The sequence below is a fragment of the Kickxella alabastrina genome (assembly GCF_025024165.1).
Source record: "Kickxella alabastrina strain RSA 675 chromosome Unknown BX661scaffold_116, whole genome shotgun sequence".
In the NCBI taxonomy this organism is placed as follows: domain Eukaryota; kingdom Fungi; phylum Kickxellomycota; class Kickxellomycetes; order Kickxellales; family Kickxellaceae; genus Kickxella; species Kickxella alabastrina.
Window position 1 is genome coordinate 5,698 of NW_026251587.1, and position 15,547 is coordinate 21,244.

Here is a 15,547-nt window from a genome sequence, read left to right on the forward strand (position 1 = left end):
TAATTTGCTGTTTAGTTGATAAGAGAGCGTTGGTAAAAATAAATATAAAATAAATGACAGCAAGCATACAAACAATGTGGCTGTATTGACATTCGCTTGGGATTGCGATTGGTATTGGAGACCATTGCAGCAAAAAGCTATCGCAGCAAAAAAATGCTTCAGCTTTTTGTTAAGAAAAACAGGAGATATTGGAGAGTGTACAGCTAATGATACATTCAATTAGGAGTTATTCGTTAGGATCGAGATAGGCATATTCACTGTGTAGATAATCTATGGCCCCATTTATACAGCCTGCTCTGCAAAACCACATCTAATGCAGCTCAAAAATAGCAATGTTAATGTAATGCTGCGCAGCCTGAAGACATGGAAGTAGATGTCGAGGTTGAGGATCGTGAAACAAGGTTCCATCTGCATGCCGGTTGATAGAGTACTAATTGGATCATGCAGGTGTAAATTAGGGAGGCATAATAATGATGTCTAGACATGCTCCCCATTTTGCAATGCACACGCGTGAGTGCACATACACGAAAACCACAACACTGACTTGCCAAAATACCGGTCTTCTTGCAGAAAAATTAGTTTTTTTCAACGGAGTGCACAATTGGCAATGTGCACAACAAGGGCGACAAGGCACATATACAGGACAAGGCGGGCGCTAGCAACATTTTATAAAAGTTAGTAATAAAACTCTTTGTAAAATCACCCCTACTTTTCTAACACTAGACAACTAGTGCTTTTCACACCCCCTCTTACATAGCATTATTACAAAAGAAATCAAAAGTATAATTAAGGTCGGGTTTGGCACACGCATATGTGTGTGTGTATGCCATCCTCGACCCTGCCCTGTCTTACACACTAGCCGTTATAATCACTAATGCCGAGTACTGACTTTTCTGCAAGCAGCTCAAATATTGAGTGTTTTGGTGTTGCAATCTTTGTGCATGCGTGCATGTTATAAAAGGGCGATCATATTTGGATAATATTATTGAATCCCTGATCTAATACTCTATAATCTTCTTTGCCTTCTATCAGTTGGCATGCAAAATAAAAGCAGTCACTTGAATCTCAATCCCAACATTCACATCCATGTTATTTGGCTGTGCAACATTGTGTGTAAAGGCTAAAAAGGTTGTTTCAATAAAAGCCAAGTTGGGCAGAACAAAATAGAATAGAATAAATAAAACCAATGAAGTAAAGAATACATATTAGAAATAAATAAATGGCTGTAAATATGTCCATTCATTCTAAGCCAAGAGGAGGGAGTAGATGCGAGTGTCATAAAACTATTTTTCTAACAAGAGCCGAGAGTGTGTAATGCACAAATTATGCGAATGCTTATTAAAATGTTTGCCCCAATAGCTCCTGAACTGTAAAACCCATTTGAACCTGGTCATCCTTGCAGACACACGCGGGGATGACATCAACAGCGCCCAGCTCCAGCGACTGCCCGCGTTGCTGCCTCCTTTTCCCTGGGCGCGCGCATAGCATCCACCAGCACCTCAACGCTACCGATCCAAACCACCCTGCCGACCCGTTGCGGCGTCATCACCGGCACTTACAGAAATACAACTATCCTCAACCGGCCCCCCTCTACTGCTGAACTACCCAGAGCCTGTGCGACTATCAGCTGCAGCATCTCTCACTGTATAGCCGTATCGAGCACCAGCTCAGACGCAATATCCTGCAGCTTAAAGTTGTGCGACTTCAGCGCCAATTGTGCCAAGGAATTAACCATTTCGGGCATCTGAATGTCCAACGCCGCCTCACTGTCTGCACTCCCGTCAGGATTAGTCCCAGCATAGCAGGTGTGTTGCCATTTCTTCTTTTGTCGGTGTGCGTAGCATAAATCTAACCCGTACTGCAATTGATCCAGCAGATGCAAAAGTACCCGGTATGTGCCGAGTGCTGTTCCGACGCTAATTGCGAGGTAATACCGGCTATCATCTATGCTAGCAAAAGAATATTGAAAGTGTGTAAAAAATACTAAATTGTAAAATGCAAACTGTGAATTGGAAAGGAAAGAAAAAATAAAGTAAATTAAGAAATAAGAAAGAATAACGTTAAATTGAAATCATTTGGCAAAATAGCAGAAATCGAAAATTATGGATGCAATCAACCTTCAGTAAAATTGGCCAATGTGCGAGTTTAAAAGTATTTGTTGTTTACAGTTAAAGTGATCGGTGGATCGGTGAATCTGTAAACAAGAGGTACAGACAAGAGTTAAGATATTTATATTTTACTCATATTTTCTTCAAGTTTAATAAAATTTTAATTCTTTGCAGTTGATTTTTTGGGTCGTAAAAAGATTTATTAAAAACAAAAAAACCTAAAGTGCTAGCTTCTTGAATGACCCAGCATTGATCTCGTCCTCAGCTGGTCGCTTAAGCTGGCCACTATCCTCTTTGAGGAGCTCAATTGCCTGGGGATGCATAAATCTGGGAGCAGCATCCCAGTTAGCCTGTCGTTTAAATGTACTGTCCCACCAGAGCTGGTGGCTAATGTACTGATTTCCCGGTTCAAATAAGAACCGGCGCATTGAGTGGAATAGATCCCTGAATATCTTGCTTGGATTTCCTATCCCAAACAACTCCAGATACTTTTCCTCAACCATCATGATGCTGTACCGACTCAAAGCCAGGCTTTGACTGTCCAGAAATTTGAAGCCCTGAACGTCATCTCTCTTAGTATCGGCTGAGCGCACTGCATCCATAACGACATAGAAAACACTCTCCAGGTCATCAAGGATTCCCCGGATGGGGCTGCTGCTGAGCATGGGAATTCCCATGAAAAGCGGCGTCCCTGTAAATGGGTCCTTGGCCACCTCCACTTGTCCCACTGTTGTTGCATTGAATCCCCACTGTTCGGCAACATCAATGTGATTGGTTGAGTTGGGTCAGTGTCCCTGGCAGCATCTCAGCAGTGCCCCAGCCAATGACCTTGGCACAGCCCCAATCAATGACATACACCTTGTCGTTTTGACGCACACATTCCCTGCTGAGATGTCCCTGTGCAGGACACCAGTGTCATTTGCCTGGGCAAGGCACAGGGTCAGCTGCTTGACAAAGCCAGGAACCAGCTCGCTTCTGATTGTCAGTCTTGACTTTCAGATACTCGCTATTGGCTGGCCACAGTACTCCATGAGCACAAACTCCAGCCGGTATCCATTGAGGTGTGATGAGCAGGCCCTCGAAAAGATCTCGGAATACCTCGACTGGTCTCTTGTTGAGGATGGCGTATGCGGCACCCTCGGGCAAACGATTGACTGGGGTCCAGGAAAGCTTCAGCACAGCATCATGCTTCCCATTGAATTTCCCCCGAATAAATGGACATGGCGCCAATCATGTATGAATAACGCGCTATTGTCTCCTTGATACAAAATAAAGCAGCGCCATCCTTGACATCCTTGACACCTGACATCCTGGGAAACCGAATATAAGACTTCGATCTTCGAATCGCCCTTGCTCTCCACATCGACTTTCTGCGAAAAAATGAAAGAGCTAGATTCTTCGAGACATCGCAGAAATGTCCGAAGATGTTCGACTCAAGAGTCAGCAGGAACCAGAACCGCATGAGGCATGTCTGGATATCTCAGCTCCGTCAGACGTACACGACGTATCAAAGCATAGCTGGCCAAGCTCGATATATACAGCCGCACGATAATATGCATGAAGCGTCAGGAGGTGCCCATGGAGGTAGAAGACAGGCGCAAACGTGCGGGTTGCTTGCTTATCGTTGAGCAAATGGCCATAATCTGCGAGCTGGCCGCGAGTATCCTCTATGGTCCGCTGAGATCTGGATCTATCTTGCCTCGAGTATAGCATGGATGGAATGAGCGTTCTCCTCTGGTAGTTCTGTAGTAAAACGCGATGTCTGGCTTGTGGGAGTCTTTGATATAACCTTGCTGATGGTCCTTCAGCTTAAGCTTGCAGTCTGGGATTAGAGTTCCGCCTGCTGGAATATCTTATTTGCGTCATGAACCACATCGACCATCTCGTTGAAGAGGAGGATAAAATATTGACCAAACGAGCTTCCTTAGTCAACCCCATCAATTTCCGAGTGTTTTGAAAACGTCAGCAATGGAGCAAATCTGTCAATTCGAACGCGTGTATTGGCTACGATGCATTTGCCATCAGCCACTGGCGACCCCTGGCTATGCTGAGGAAAGATTGGCCAATCCTTGATGAACCGTTCATACGCTCTTCACACCCAGCGATTCGACAAAGGCATGAACAGATAGTTTTTATGTTATCGCCAAGGCATTTCAGCAGCCGCTGACGGCGCTTATCGCGTACTTCGGGGGGCTCCGATTCCCCGGGTGGCAGTTCCTCCTTTTTTGATTTTTGGGGCGTTTGGAAAGTGCCGCCTGTCTTGCTGCTCTAATAAAAAAGAAAACAAAATGTTTTAAATTAGTGTCCGAATTAGTTTTATATGCACGCAGAATAAACAACAACAAACAATTCATCAATATCATAACAATCCGTTTATATTCAAGTACTTACGCCTATTTGATTCGGCGGGGTCTTATTCGGAGGAGCTAGCTCAGACATCATTGAGAGAAAGGGAAAGGGAAATAGAAAGAGAGGGGAGGGGAGAGAGAGAGAGAGAGAGGTGTGTGTGTGTGTGTGTGTGGTGTGTGTGTGTGTGTGTGTGTGTGTGATAAGCACTGAGGTATGATAAAAGTAATAAAAAGTGAAGAAAAAACAAATTGAACGAAATGATGCGAATTGAGAAAAAAAAAGCAAATATTAAAAGTAGAAGCAAAGGTGGAAAGTTGCAAAGGTGAAAGTTTGTTGCGATAGATTGCACCAAAAACAAAAAACAAAAAATTTAATATAAACAAAAAACTTTGAGCTTTTCATGCTTGCATTTGGTTGGCTGAAATATGGAAACAAGAAATAATTATATTTACGGATTAATTTCCAATCGGCATTGTTCTTTTTCCTTGCGCATTGATTTTGAGCTTATATTGTTTCTTTTGGGAGCATGGTGGCCCTGCCATTCAATGCTGTAAAAAATATGTGCTTCCCTGATGCGTACACTGAACCAGAGATGCGTTTATGCCCCATTGCCTGGCTGTCAGGCCAATTGAGACACAGAGCCACATACTTCATGTGTCCACAACAGAAGCATAAAATTATGAATGCAAGAGAACTTTGACTTGGATCTTTAAGACCCAGCTGCAAGGTCACTTGGCTGAAATGGTTAACAAACTTCAGGTGCATCCGGCACCGATAGATGGCACATTGGAGAAACTCAAGATACATGTGGACCCATTACCAGGATAAGAAGCTGGACCTGGGTATGAGTCGTAGTTGGCAAGAGCTGACAGAGTATAGGTACACAACGCTGGTCAAGAAAATTCAAGGGAATCAAGCAAAAACAAGCAATGGTGTTTGTAAATGAGATTGTACATAATCAGCAGGGCTAGTACAAGAGACAGTGTGAGCTTGCATGTCGAGCGGGAAATGAGGGTATCCTTGACGCCTAATAAATGCCGATTGTTGATAAGAACTCCAATCTCGACAAACATCCTGAATACTAACTCTATGACAAGAAGATGATGATGGCTTGCCAAAGTGGCTGCAGACGATAGCAATGAGGGCAGGATATATGCACACTAGCTATATGGCCACGATTGATGCTTTAGTTGGCAAATTGAGTGCTTGGGTTTAATTTTACTAACGCCTCAGCAGACACTTCCACCGCCAGAAAATTAGACACAGCTCTGAGTAACCAGAGGCATGTAGCCAGGTTCTAAAATAGGGTTCAAGATGGGTACGGTGCTGCAGTAGAAAATCAATTTTATTCATTAATTTCAGTTTTTATTTTTTGCTGGAATCTGGGAGTTCTATGAATGTTCAGTGAAGGTGAAGAGATAAACACTATGTATATATAATTATCTATTGTAAAAGCGCTATACATTGATGGAGTGCGACAGTACATTTATGTGATGTGTGTCCCTGTATGACTATCAATTGAGTGTTTGTCTGGCTAAACAACCAAGGCTGGCTAATCAATTGATCGCGACCAGCTAATAAAATATAATTGCAAGTTTGCAGAACTTCTCGGTTTAAAATATTAGTTCAACAATGGCGCTGCAAATAATTCATTTAAAACAGGCTTAATGTGTTCAAAATTTACATGTTAAAATACTATTTTAATAGATGCATGGTAGTTTCTATTTTTAAAAGACAAATGTCATTTTGAGCTTGCCATTCTTAACCACCCTTGCCAGTTTAGTCGCATTGTTTACAATGTTTTGGAAAAATTCACAACGGGCTTTCAACAAAAAATTTACTCGGACAATCCTAGTTCACATTTTGCACATGCTTATTGTCATTTTAAAAATATATATTTGAACAAAATAAACTAAAAGAAAGCTAAGGGATGAACAGCCTCTACTGTTCATATTCACTAGTATTTATGCGTGCGTATAAATTCCCACATATCCAAGTAGGGAATTGACTAGCGATTGATTCATTAATCAATTGCCAGAGGCAAGCCACAATCCCTTGTATCATAATGTAAATAAGTTGCATATGCATATTTTTACTTTGACTGATAAAATGTTATTAAGCGCAAAATTAATCACATATTGTTCATCCAACATACCAGACAAGGACTATAATTACTAACAAGTGTTGGCTGTGTTGCTAGATTAAACAACAGTCAGCAATGTCAGGCAGTGCTGTAACGTTCTGTGTGGTCACAGGTGTACATATATAAAACTAAATTTAACATTTGAATAATCTCTGCAGCATGTATTGTTAATATATTTGGCCATGTGCAATTGTAGAAAACATGTTACAAATAGATATTGTTGCACAGACTGAAGATATGGAAGTGGATGTTGAGGTCGAGAATCGCGAAGCAGGTTTCCACCTGCGTGCCGATTGATAGGACGCTAATTGGATCATGCAGGCGCAAATTAGGGAGGTATTACATTGATGCCCAAACATGCTTCCCATTTTGAAATGCACACACATGAGCGCACACGCACGAAAACCACAACATTGACTTGCCAAGATACCGGTCTGCTTGCAGAAGACCCAGTTCTCACCAACGGAGTGCACAATTGACAATGTGCATAACAAAGGCGACAAGGCACATATATAAGATGAGGCCGGCCCTAGCAGCACTTTAGAAACATTAGTAATAAAACCTTTTATAAAATCACCCCTACTTTTTAACACTAGGCAACTAGTGCTCCTCACACCCCCTCTTATTATAACAATATAATCAAAAAGAATATTTATTTCTTCCAATGAAAAAGGATTCCTGGCTGCCCGACAGCCACCATTTTTATGTTTTCCTTTATATATAAATAAAACATAATAAAACCTTCTCATCGTTGCTCCGAATGCCACACGCATAATCCATTAATCTTAGGCAAAATATTTGTTTACGCGACATCATGTGCCTCAACTGTGACATAAAATTTATTTTTTATGAATAACAGAATTAAGTAATCCATATGTTTTTTGATTGCATAGGTACTAGCCGCAGTATATCAGCGCATAATGATATATTTTATCTGGCTGAGGTGAACTACCCTGGTATGCATGCTGCTGTTGTCGGAACATCCAGCGACTTTGTGGGTGTGGTCATTCTCACCACATGAGCTCAGTTGAGCTGTGAGCTCGCGAGTTAAGACAATGACAAACATGAATTAATGCAGTAGCGGCCAAAATAGCATTTAGACATTATAGCTGCTTAAAAATGGCTTTAGGGGAGGCCCAATAGGAGGTGTCCTCAGCATTTGTTTTAATAAATATGTATTAGTCACTATTTATGGCGATTGCCATAGTGGCCACTGGCAACCCACTCATTCACTTTTGAGACAACAGTTGTTAAAACGTGGCAAAAATTAATGGGTGTAGTGCTTGGACAAGACTGCTTTTAGGAATCCCAAATACTCCCTTGCCGATATCACCGACAAAGCTTTTTCATAAATAATTCATTTTACAAAGTCCAACAATCGAGCATCTGATCAGACACATGGACATGCATGCTTCTCTTATTGATTGATGGGACATGTCTGCAAAAAAGACATTTACTTTTAATACTATTTTTGGTCACCTGTTGACATGTAGGCGAGCACATTGCTTCCGGTATATTTGAATTATTTTATAAATTCTGTTTAGAATTCTTGTTAGTTGGCCTATTTCTCCCTTTGTCCACCAGCTACACAAAGAAAAGATGCCAAATTATCATTGTGGAATATTGGCATGTGCCAGTGACAGCTATTTTCTATTAGTGCGCTATTTTATTATTGCTGTAGCATGGTGGTCTTAAAATATTATACTCCATTTTTGCATTATTTGTGTGCTGGTGCAACACCCTCGCTGAGCATATATAATGTATGTCTTATTCTCGCCCACCTTTTACATTAATTTACAAACTCGCCAACCTTAAGCACTTCTAGCATTCACCAACACTTAAACCAGCAATACCCGAACAGTATTACTCTCTTTTATTTTACTCAATTTGACAATGCGTTTTTCAGTTGTTCCCCTTCTTCTATGCGCCGGCGGTGCTTTGACAGTGCTCGCCCACACCCACATGCGCAATCTCATTATTGATGGCGACGTCAAAACCCGCGGGAAATGTATTATTCCATACAAGACCAACTTTTCCTTCCCTACCAAAGATCTCAGATCGGCTGACCTGCAGTGCAGGTCCAGCACGATGGACCTCAGCGACGTTGAAAGCTGCCCTGTCAAGGCTGGCTCAACCATCACCATGCAGTGGCGTCAGGGCGAAGAAAACGAAGGAACTGTAATCCAAAGACAGCATGTCGGCCCCTGCATTGTGTACATGGCTCGCATTAACCCTGGCATCTCGTCGTACTCTTGGTTCAAAATCTTTGAGGACGGTTACAACCAGAAATGGTGCGTTGAAAAGCTCATCTCTAACGGCGGTAAGCTCCAGGTCAAGATTCCCGAAAACATAAAGCCCGGAGAGTACCTTCTGAGAGGCGAGCTCATTGGGCTCTCGGAGGCTAGCAGACCATACGGCAAGGACATGACGTCCGGTGCTCAATTCTATGCCAATTGTGCTCGTGTCCAGGTTTCAGGAACCGAAAGTGGAGTGCCAGACAACTCACAGATTGCCTTCTTCCCCGGATATTACGGAACCGAGCAGCCCGGCATTCTTTTCGACATCAACAAGTCACCTATCAACTATACCATTCCGGGCCCAAAGATATTCAGCTAAATCAGGGATGGTTCTAGAAAAGGATATTTGTGCTGCACGAGTTGTAGTTGTCTTTGATTTTTCGATTATTCTTTACTCGCATGCCTCCCCTCACTTTACGCGCGCTCTGAAAGCAAAGTCGAGCACGATTAAATGAACATCTAAAGCCGCGCACAAATACCTGATCTGTTATTAACTTATATATTACTGGAGGTGCTGCCGGCTTTTTGCTATTTTTGTTCATTGAAATCAAATGAGGCAGTTTTATATCTTCATTCATATTTATTTTTCATGGGCATTGTTTTGTGCTTTTTCAGACATTTTGCTAAATAAATACATCTATATACAATTTGTTTGCTTGAAGGCACCACAGCCAACCGAATATTTTTTTGTAGTCTGAAATTTTTATTTATTTTTCTCAAACATATAAGCGGTTGCACTAACGCCGTTAGTAGGTTGGCTTGTTGTTTGGCTGTTTGAAATGTTGACCACATTAGATTTACTACACGTGAATGAAAATAAAAAAACGAGGCAAGCCTGCGCGCATGATTTATTTATACGCGTCGATTCAATTAGCAAATGCAAATAATTATAAAAATGAGGAATGCGCTCATATACACGTGTTTAAACAGTTTGCCTAAAATGTATGTTAATATTTTTAAGTGTTCGGAGCAAATATGAATTGAAAGCAAACAAGTACCATGACGCAGATTGCCCATATGATCATTTATTATTTTTATTGCTTTGACACAAAGTACATTAGTTGTTTCTTTTCAGCGAGCACAAGTTAGACAATTATTTTTTGCCAACGTGTTTGTTTATTCAGCTTAAACAGACAATTGTTTTAAAAAGAGTACTTGTGCTAGGAACAAAAATTAAGATTGAAAGTGTACAGACTGAAGATATGGAAGTGAATGTCGAGGTTGAGAATCGTAAAACAAGCTTCTATCTACATACCGATTGATAGGGTACTAATTGGATTATGCAGGCGTAAATTAGGGAGGCATAATAATGATGGCTAGATATGCTCTCCATTTTGCAATGCACACGCATGAGTGCACACACACGAAAACCACAAAATTGACTTGCCAAGATACCAGTCTGCTCGCAGAAGAACTAGTTCTTGCTAACGGAGTGCACATTGCCAATGTGCACAACAAAGACGACGAGACACCTATATAAGATGAGGCCGGCCCTAGTTCTACTTTCGATTCCCTTGGTAATAAAATCTTTTATAAATTCATACTCCCACCTTTTTAACACTACTACCATAGTGCTCCTTACACCCCCTTTTACATAACATTATTTATTTTAATTTTAGGGTTCCGAGGTTTTGGAATCAAGATTTCCTGAATATTTATATCTTTAAGATCCGGAATCGCTCCTGCTTAATTTTTAAGAATGATTCTGTATTATCTGGAAGCCCCTCCTAATATTATAGTTTTGCATGTTTGCTCGCTTGATATCAGAAAAATATAATGCAAGAGGCAATTGATAAAATTAATTAAGCGCACAATGGCATATATGGCATCCATACTAGCGCGAAAGCGTGCCCTCCTCCCACTTGACCATGCAGTCCAGGCCGACTTGGAATAGCCAGTTGCTCAGGCCAGCGGGCGGCGGCGCATTTGCATACTTTGACTTTGCCGGTCGCAAAGGCTCCATTACTTCATCGCGCCTGGCCGCCGTTGCCGCAGACGAGGGCGAGGACGCACTCGAGTATGAAGGCGTATTCGACACTAGTGTTGCCGGGCCGTTATTATTGCTTCTGGTAGAAACAACCTGAGTCGAGGGACGAAACGGCGTTGGATCCTGAGTGCTCGTAACGACCGGCAAATCATTAGTGCTAGTGACTGTGGCAGAAGCAGCATTGGTACCGCGAACAGACATATTCCACTCTTGCTCGCGCAGTGATGTTAATGTGCGAATCGCCTCTTGGCGAGCCTCCCTGCCAGCGCGCGGGTTGTGCAGGATGCGCTCAGCAGAGACACGCTGTGACATGTACATCAGCCACTGTGCGCGGCGCGCTGTGGGTGCATTGGATGACTGAGTATTGAACGACTGGGCGTCAGTGGTAGCAGCAGCGGCAGCAGAAGCAGAGGCAGAGTCAGCGGAGGCAGAAGCAGAGGCAACAGTGGCAAGAGTGCGCCTATTCATTGAAGGAATGTCCGATTGCGGCAGCGGCGGCGTCAGCGTTGGTGGTGATTGAATACCGGCCATTCTCGCAGCGCCCATCGAACTGCTGCCATACTCTCTGGTGACATTGGCTATCGTGCGCGAGTACCCAGCGCCATTGGAACTCTCAATGATGATACTCTCCTGAATCGCAGCCAAGCTGGCCTCGCTCTGAGACCTCATTGCCTGCCGCGTGGTCGTCTGCGTAGAAATACTCTGCGAGCTCTGCGAGCTCCTGATTGCCGTGGCTGTCGGTGCCGGTGGCACTGGCAGCTCCTCCCAGCCGACCAATTCGCCAAATTCGTTTTCGCGCTGCACGGCAAATACGTTGTCCTGATAGAAGGTCCACAGGTGCTGGAAGCCGCGCTGCTTAATGCGTAGACGCTGGGCCAGACAGCGGAAGCATGGGCGGTGGATGTAGTAGCCGACCACGTTGCCGCATCCCAGGCAGGCAATGTCCTGCACGTGGCAGTCGCATGGCCCGCTGGGCGCCAGGTCGAACCGCCGCGCATGGTGCGTCAGCGAGCTACACGTGTTGCAGCCCGAGTCGATAAGCATGTCGGCGATTGGCGGCGCCACTGGCTGGCTGACAATGTCGCAGCCCAGCGGCGGCAGATCCGTAGAGAAGCAGCGGATGGCTGGACGCGCCATGACCACGGCCTAAAAAGTTGGTTATAAATGTATGCAAAGTACAAGTTGAGTAGTGGTTATTATAGCTTTTGTAAAGCATGGAGAGTCGTGGTGTTTGATTTCAGCATAAGTTCTGCATGATAGCAATTATTTAGCTGTATTACTAACCTCCATTCCGCGCGAACTCCACATGACGTTGCAATGTTTGCAGTATAGCTTCCAGACGGCCTGGAATGACTCCGTGCGCTGTGTCGATGATGTCGACGATGTCATAGATGAGGTTGATGACGATGCCGATGTTGATGTCGATGTGGACGATGACGAGGACAACGATGACGACGACGACGACGACGTTGAAGTCGACGATGCCGGCGACGTGACAGTCGTCACTTGCACAGAATTGCCGGCCAGAGAATTCATGCTCGCGGGTGTGTTCAGTCTGGCAATGGGCTGGCGCGACTGGTCTGCAGTTGAGCGCATACGATAAATATATTATTAATGTTGAGAAATCGACAATTTTTTAATAAACAGACGAAAATAGAACAAACGAAAATAACGACTGGACCGGAGAAAGGAGGGGAGGTACATGTATGTATGTGATGGGTTTTATTTTTTATATTATAAAGCTTAGGTCGACTATGTTGGCTATGTTGGTTACGGCTAACAAGATTCTAGGCTGGTAGGATTAAGAGCAGCGGCAAAAGAATGAGTATGTGCTAATAAAAGTGAGTTTGTGCGGAGAAATATAGTGCAGCGGGGTAGTCTATTTTTTCTTGGAAATAAATAAGGGTAGCAAAATGGCGCTGACGGGCTGGGGGTTTTTTTATTCCCAGAGAATATGTATAAACTGCGCAATGTAAAATAGCAAACATTACCATTGCCAATAAAGCAAAAGAAAATCATATTCAGCATTATTCTCTCTCTCTGTGTGTGTGTTCGTTGCTACGGCGAACATTCAGGGTAACGCAATAAATGACAGAGAAATAATAGTATTTCCATAGTCAGACTTTACTTTCCAATCCCAGAGCAGTAACCTTTCCTTATATAAATGCCCAAATTATGTTTGTGTAAATATGTATTTGCGGATATAAGTGCGTGTGGGGAGGGGAGGGGAGGGGAGCGGCAAAATGAATGAAGAATGTGAGCTCAGCATTGAAAATGATCTCATTCCCCCTCTTCGCGCCCACTCGCCCGCAGATTTTGTTTGCTGCGTGTGCAATCATGTTTAAATCCGGTGATCCTGGCTCTCGGCGGTGTTGTACCCGCGAGCAATTCCGCTGCGGCCCTCAATGGCCAGCATGGGCGGCAGCTCCTCCCGCTCGTCCGCGTCCTCGTCGTGGCCCAGGCCGCGGAATGACCGAGCCATAAGGTGCTCAGCGGCCGCGCTTCCCAGATACTTGGCAATGTCTGTCTTGTTGTTGCGCAGAATCAAGTCGCCCGCCCCAGCCTCAACGCCCCCCGAGGCTGCCGGGTCGTTGTAGCGGCGCCGATGCTTCAGCGCGCCGGTGACCAGCGAGTAATGCGGCGTGTCGCTGTCCTCGCTGCCGCTCCCCGCACAATCCTCCTGGGGCTCGTCCTCCTGCGCCAGCTCCAAGAAGTCGCCAAAATCGGTCACGTAATCGCCCGTCCACTCCCTCGTCCGCGACATGGCCAGCATCATCTCAAACGGTGTCACAATGGGCTTGTCAAAGTCCTTCCCATCAACCAGTGAGTTCTCAGGACAGGCGACCAGGACAAAGGCCTCGATCTCGGCAAAGTTTGCCAGCTTGACCATGCTCATCTTGCCGACCACAAACACGTACAGCTTCTTGTGCGCGCGCTTCACCATTTGCTTCAGCTGCTGCAGCACGGCAATGTAGCGCGTGGCCGCAACCGTGCCGACAACAATGCCGATGACGTCGGCGTCTTTGGCGCGCTGCACGGCAAAGTAGCGGCGGCTGAGATGCCGGTTGGCAGTGGCGGACTCCTCGCGCAGGCAGTGTGTCTGCGCGTTGTAGCTGAAAACGCACTGTGCGCGCGCAGTCAGCATGAGATTGGTCAGCGTCGCGCCCTCGGAGCCAAGGTACAGGATGGTGTAGTCGCTGAGCGACTTTCCGGCTGCCAGGTCCCATGAGCGCCCGGGCGTAATGCCGGTGGTTTCTAAAGACACGTCGGACGAGCCATCCGCTGAGGTGGCCGCCGGCTGCTCGTATGCGTTGCCGCAGCACGCTGACTTGCCGCTGGCATTGGCACAAGCATTAGCATTGGCACCGCTGCCATCGCTGCAGCGCTTGGCCTGCTTGATCCCTGGCGGCGTGTACAGGCGACCAGCGACGCTGATGGAGCTCAGTGCAACATGGCCAAACTGGCCACTCTCCCGCATCCGGGCAGCAACATCGCCTGCGCACCAAGCAAGCGGCACATCAAACGCAACCAATATATTTCTCCCCTCCAAGGCATCCTCTGTCTTTGCCACGCACCCAGGAACGTCCATCTGCTCTCTGCCAAACACGTACAGCACAGGTACCCGCGACGTCAAACTCAAACAAGTCTTTCCGTAGTGCACAACGAGGTCGGCCGAATAATGCTCGGCCGCCACTTCATCCACGCAGCAGCTGCCAAACGAAGTGTCCGCGAGAATGAATACCCGAGTAGTGGGCGGTATCAGTTTTTGCAGCTCTTGCGAGACTATGGTTGAGTCTATCAGTAGTTCGTCTGGGAATTGAAGCGCCACCTGCGTATACTTTCCCGAGATGATCTGCTCAGCTGTGTGCGCTATTTCGTACACTGCGTGGGCTGAGCTGGCGCTGAGTGGTGGTCGGTCGCCGCCTGCGATGTCGCGGCTGATGGCCGAGCTGCCGTCGTTGTCAAGCGCAGACATTGGTGTGAATTCAAAGTAATGTGATTAGGTTTGTGTATGTGTGGTGCAATTCAGAATAATAAATTAGGGAGAGGCGAGCGAGAAAGGAGGGAAAGAAGGCAGGGGGGATCCGATGATAGTATTCAATGCTTGCCGATCTTGAGCTTGGAAGCAAGCCAAACGACCAAGAAAAAAGCCATCAAGGGCGCCAATTACAATTTGTGATCTAATCGCAGTGGCGGATTAATTTTCTGCTTGCGATTTAAGCTGGGGCCTGAGCGCCTCCCCCCAGGTCATCGATGCACACGCGGGCCAAATGCGGCAAGCAGCGCCGGGCAGCAAAAGCTTAATACAGCCGCGCAGCTCAGCAGCAAACCCAGGCTCATGCACCAGCCACAGTAAGCGCTCAAACCCAGCAACAAACTCCAAAACGGCCAAGCACAAGCTGCTCGTACTCATCTGGTAATCACAAAACCCCATCTGCAAGGTCTCCAATCTTGCGCCGCAGCCCGAGACTGAAGCCGCTAAGAAGGATTCAGGAGCAGTCGATATATAAGGAATGCTGAGCCTGTGCAGGAGTGGCATATGCTGGAGCAGATCCATGACTGCGCTGAGGTAGATTGTGATGTGCAGCTCCAAGCTGCGCAGATCACAGCTCATGCCGGCGAAACCCAAGGGCCAGTGACAGGGCTGCAGCGCGTGGTGCAG

General features: G+C 45.4%; 3 protein-coding genes across 3 annotated transcripts; 2 read left to right on the plus strand and 1 right to left on the minus strand.

Annotated features, from left to right (window-relative positions):
* The first annotated feature begins 1,252 nt into the window (after positions 1-1,252).
* On the plus strand, positions 1,253-1,640 carry BX661DRAFT_191400 (uncharacterized protein). Its single transcript, XM_051537679.1, has one exon. It carries the CDS (start codon positions 1,415-1,417, stop codon positions 1,598-1,600), a length of 186 nt encoding a protein of 61 aa, XP_051388419.1. The 5' UTR covers positions 1,253-1,414; the 3' UTR covers positions 1,601-1,640.
* Positions 1,641-2,999: 1,359 nt separating this feature from the next.
* BX661DRAFT_174417 (uncharacterized protein) lies at positions 3,000-3,371 on the plus strand (the record flags this gene model as incomplete). The annotated part of the gene is made up of 1 exon (XM_051533904.1): positions 3,000-3,371. The coding sequence occupies one exon, from the start codon at positions 3,000-3,002 to the stop codon at positions 3,369-3,371; it is 372 nt and encodes a 123-aa protein (XP_051388420.1).
* Positions 3,372-11,760: 8,389 nt separating this feature from the next.
* Positions 11,761-11,928, minus strand: BX661DRAFT_148259 (uncharacterized protein; the record flags this gene model as incomplete). Its single annotated transcript, XM_051533213.1, has 1 exon — positions 11,761-11,928. A coding segment is annotated over one exon (168 nt), but the record flags the coding sequence as incomplete, so codon positions are not given.
* Positions 11,929-15,547: the final 3,619 nt, after the last annotated feature.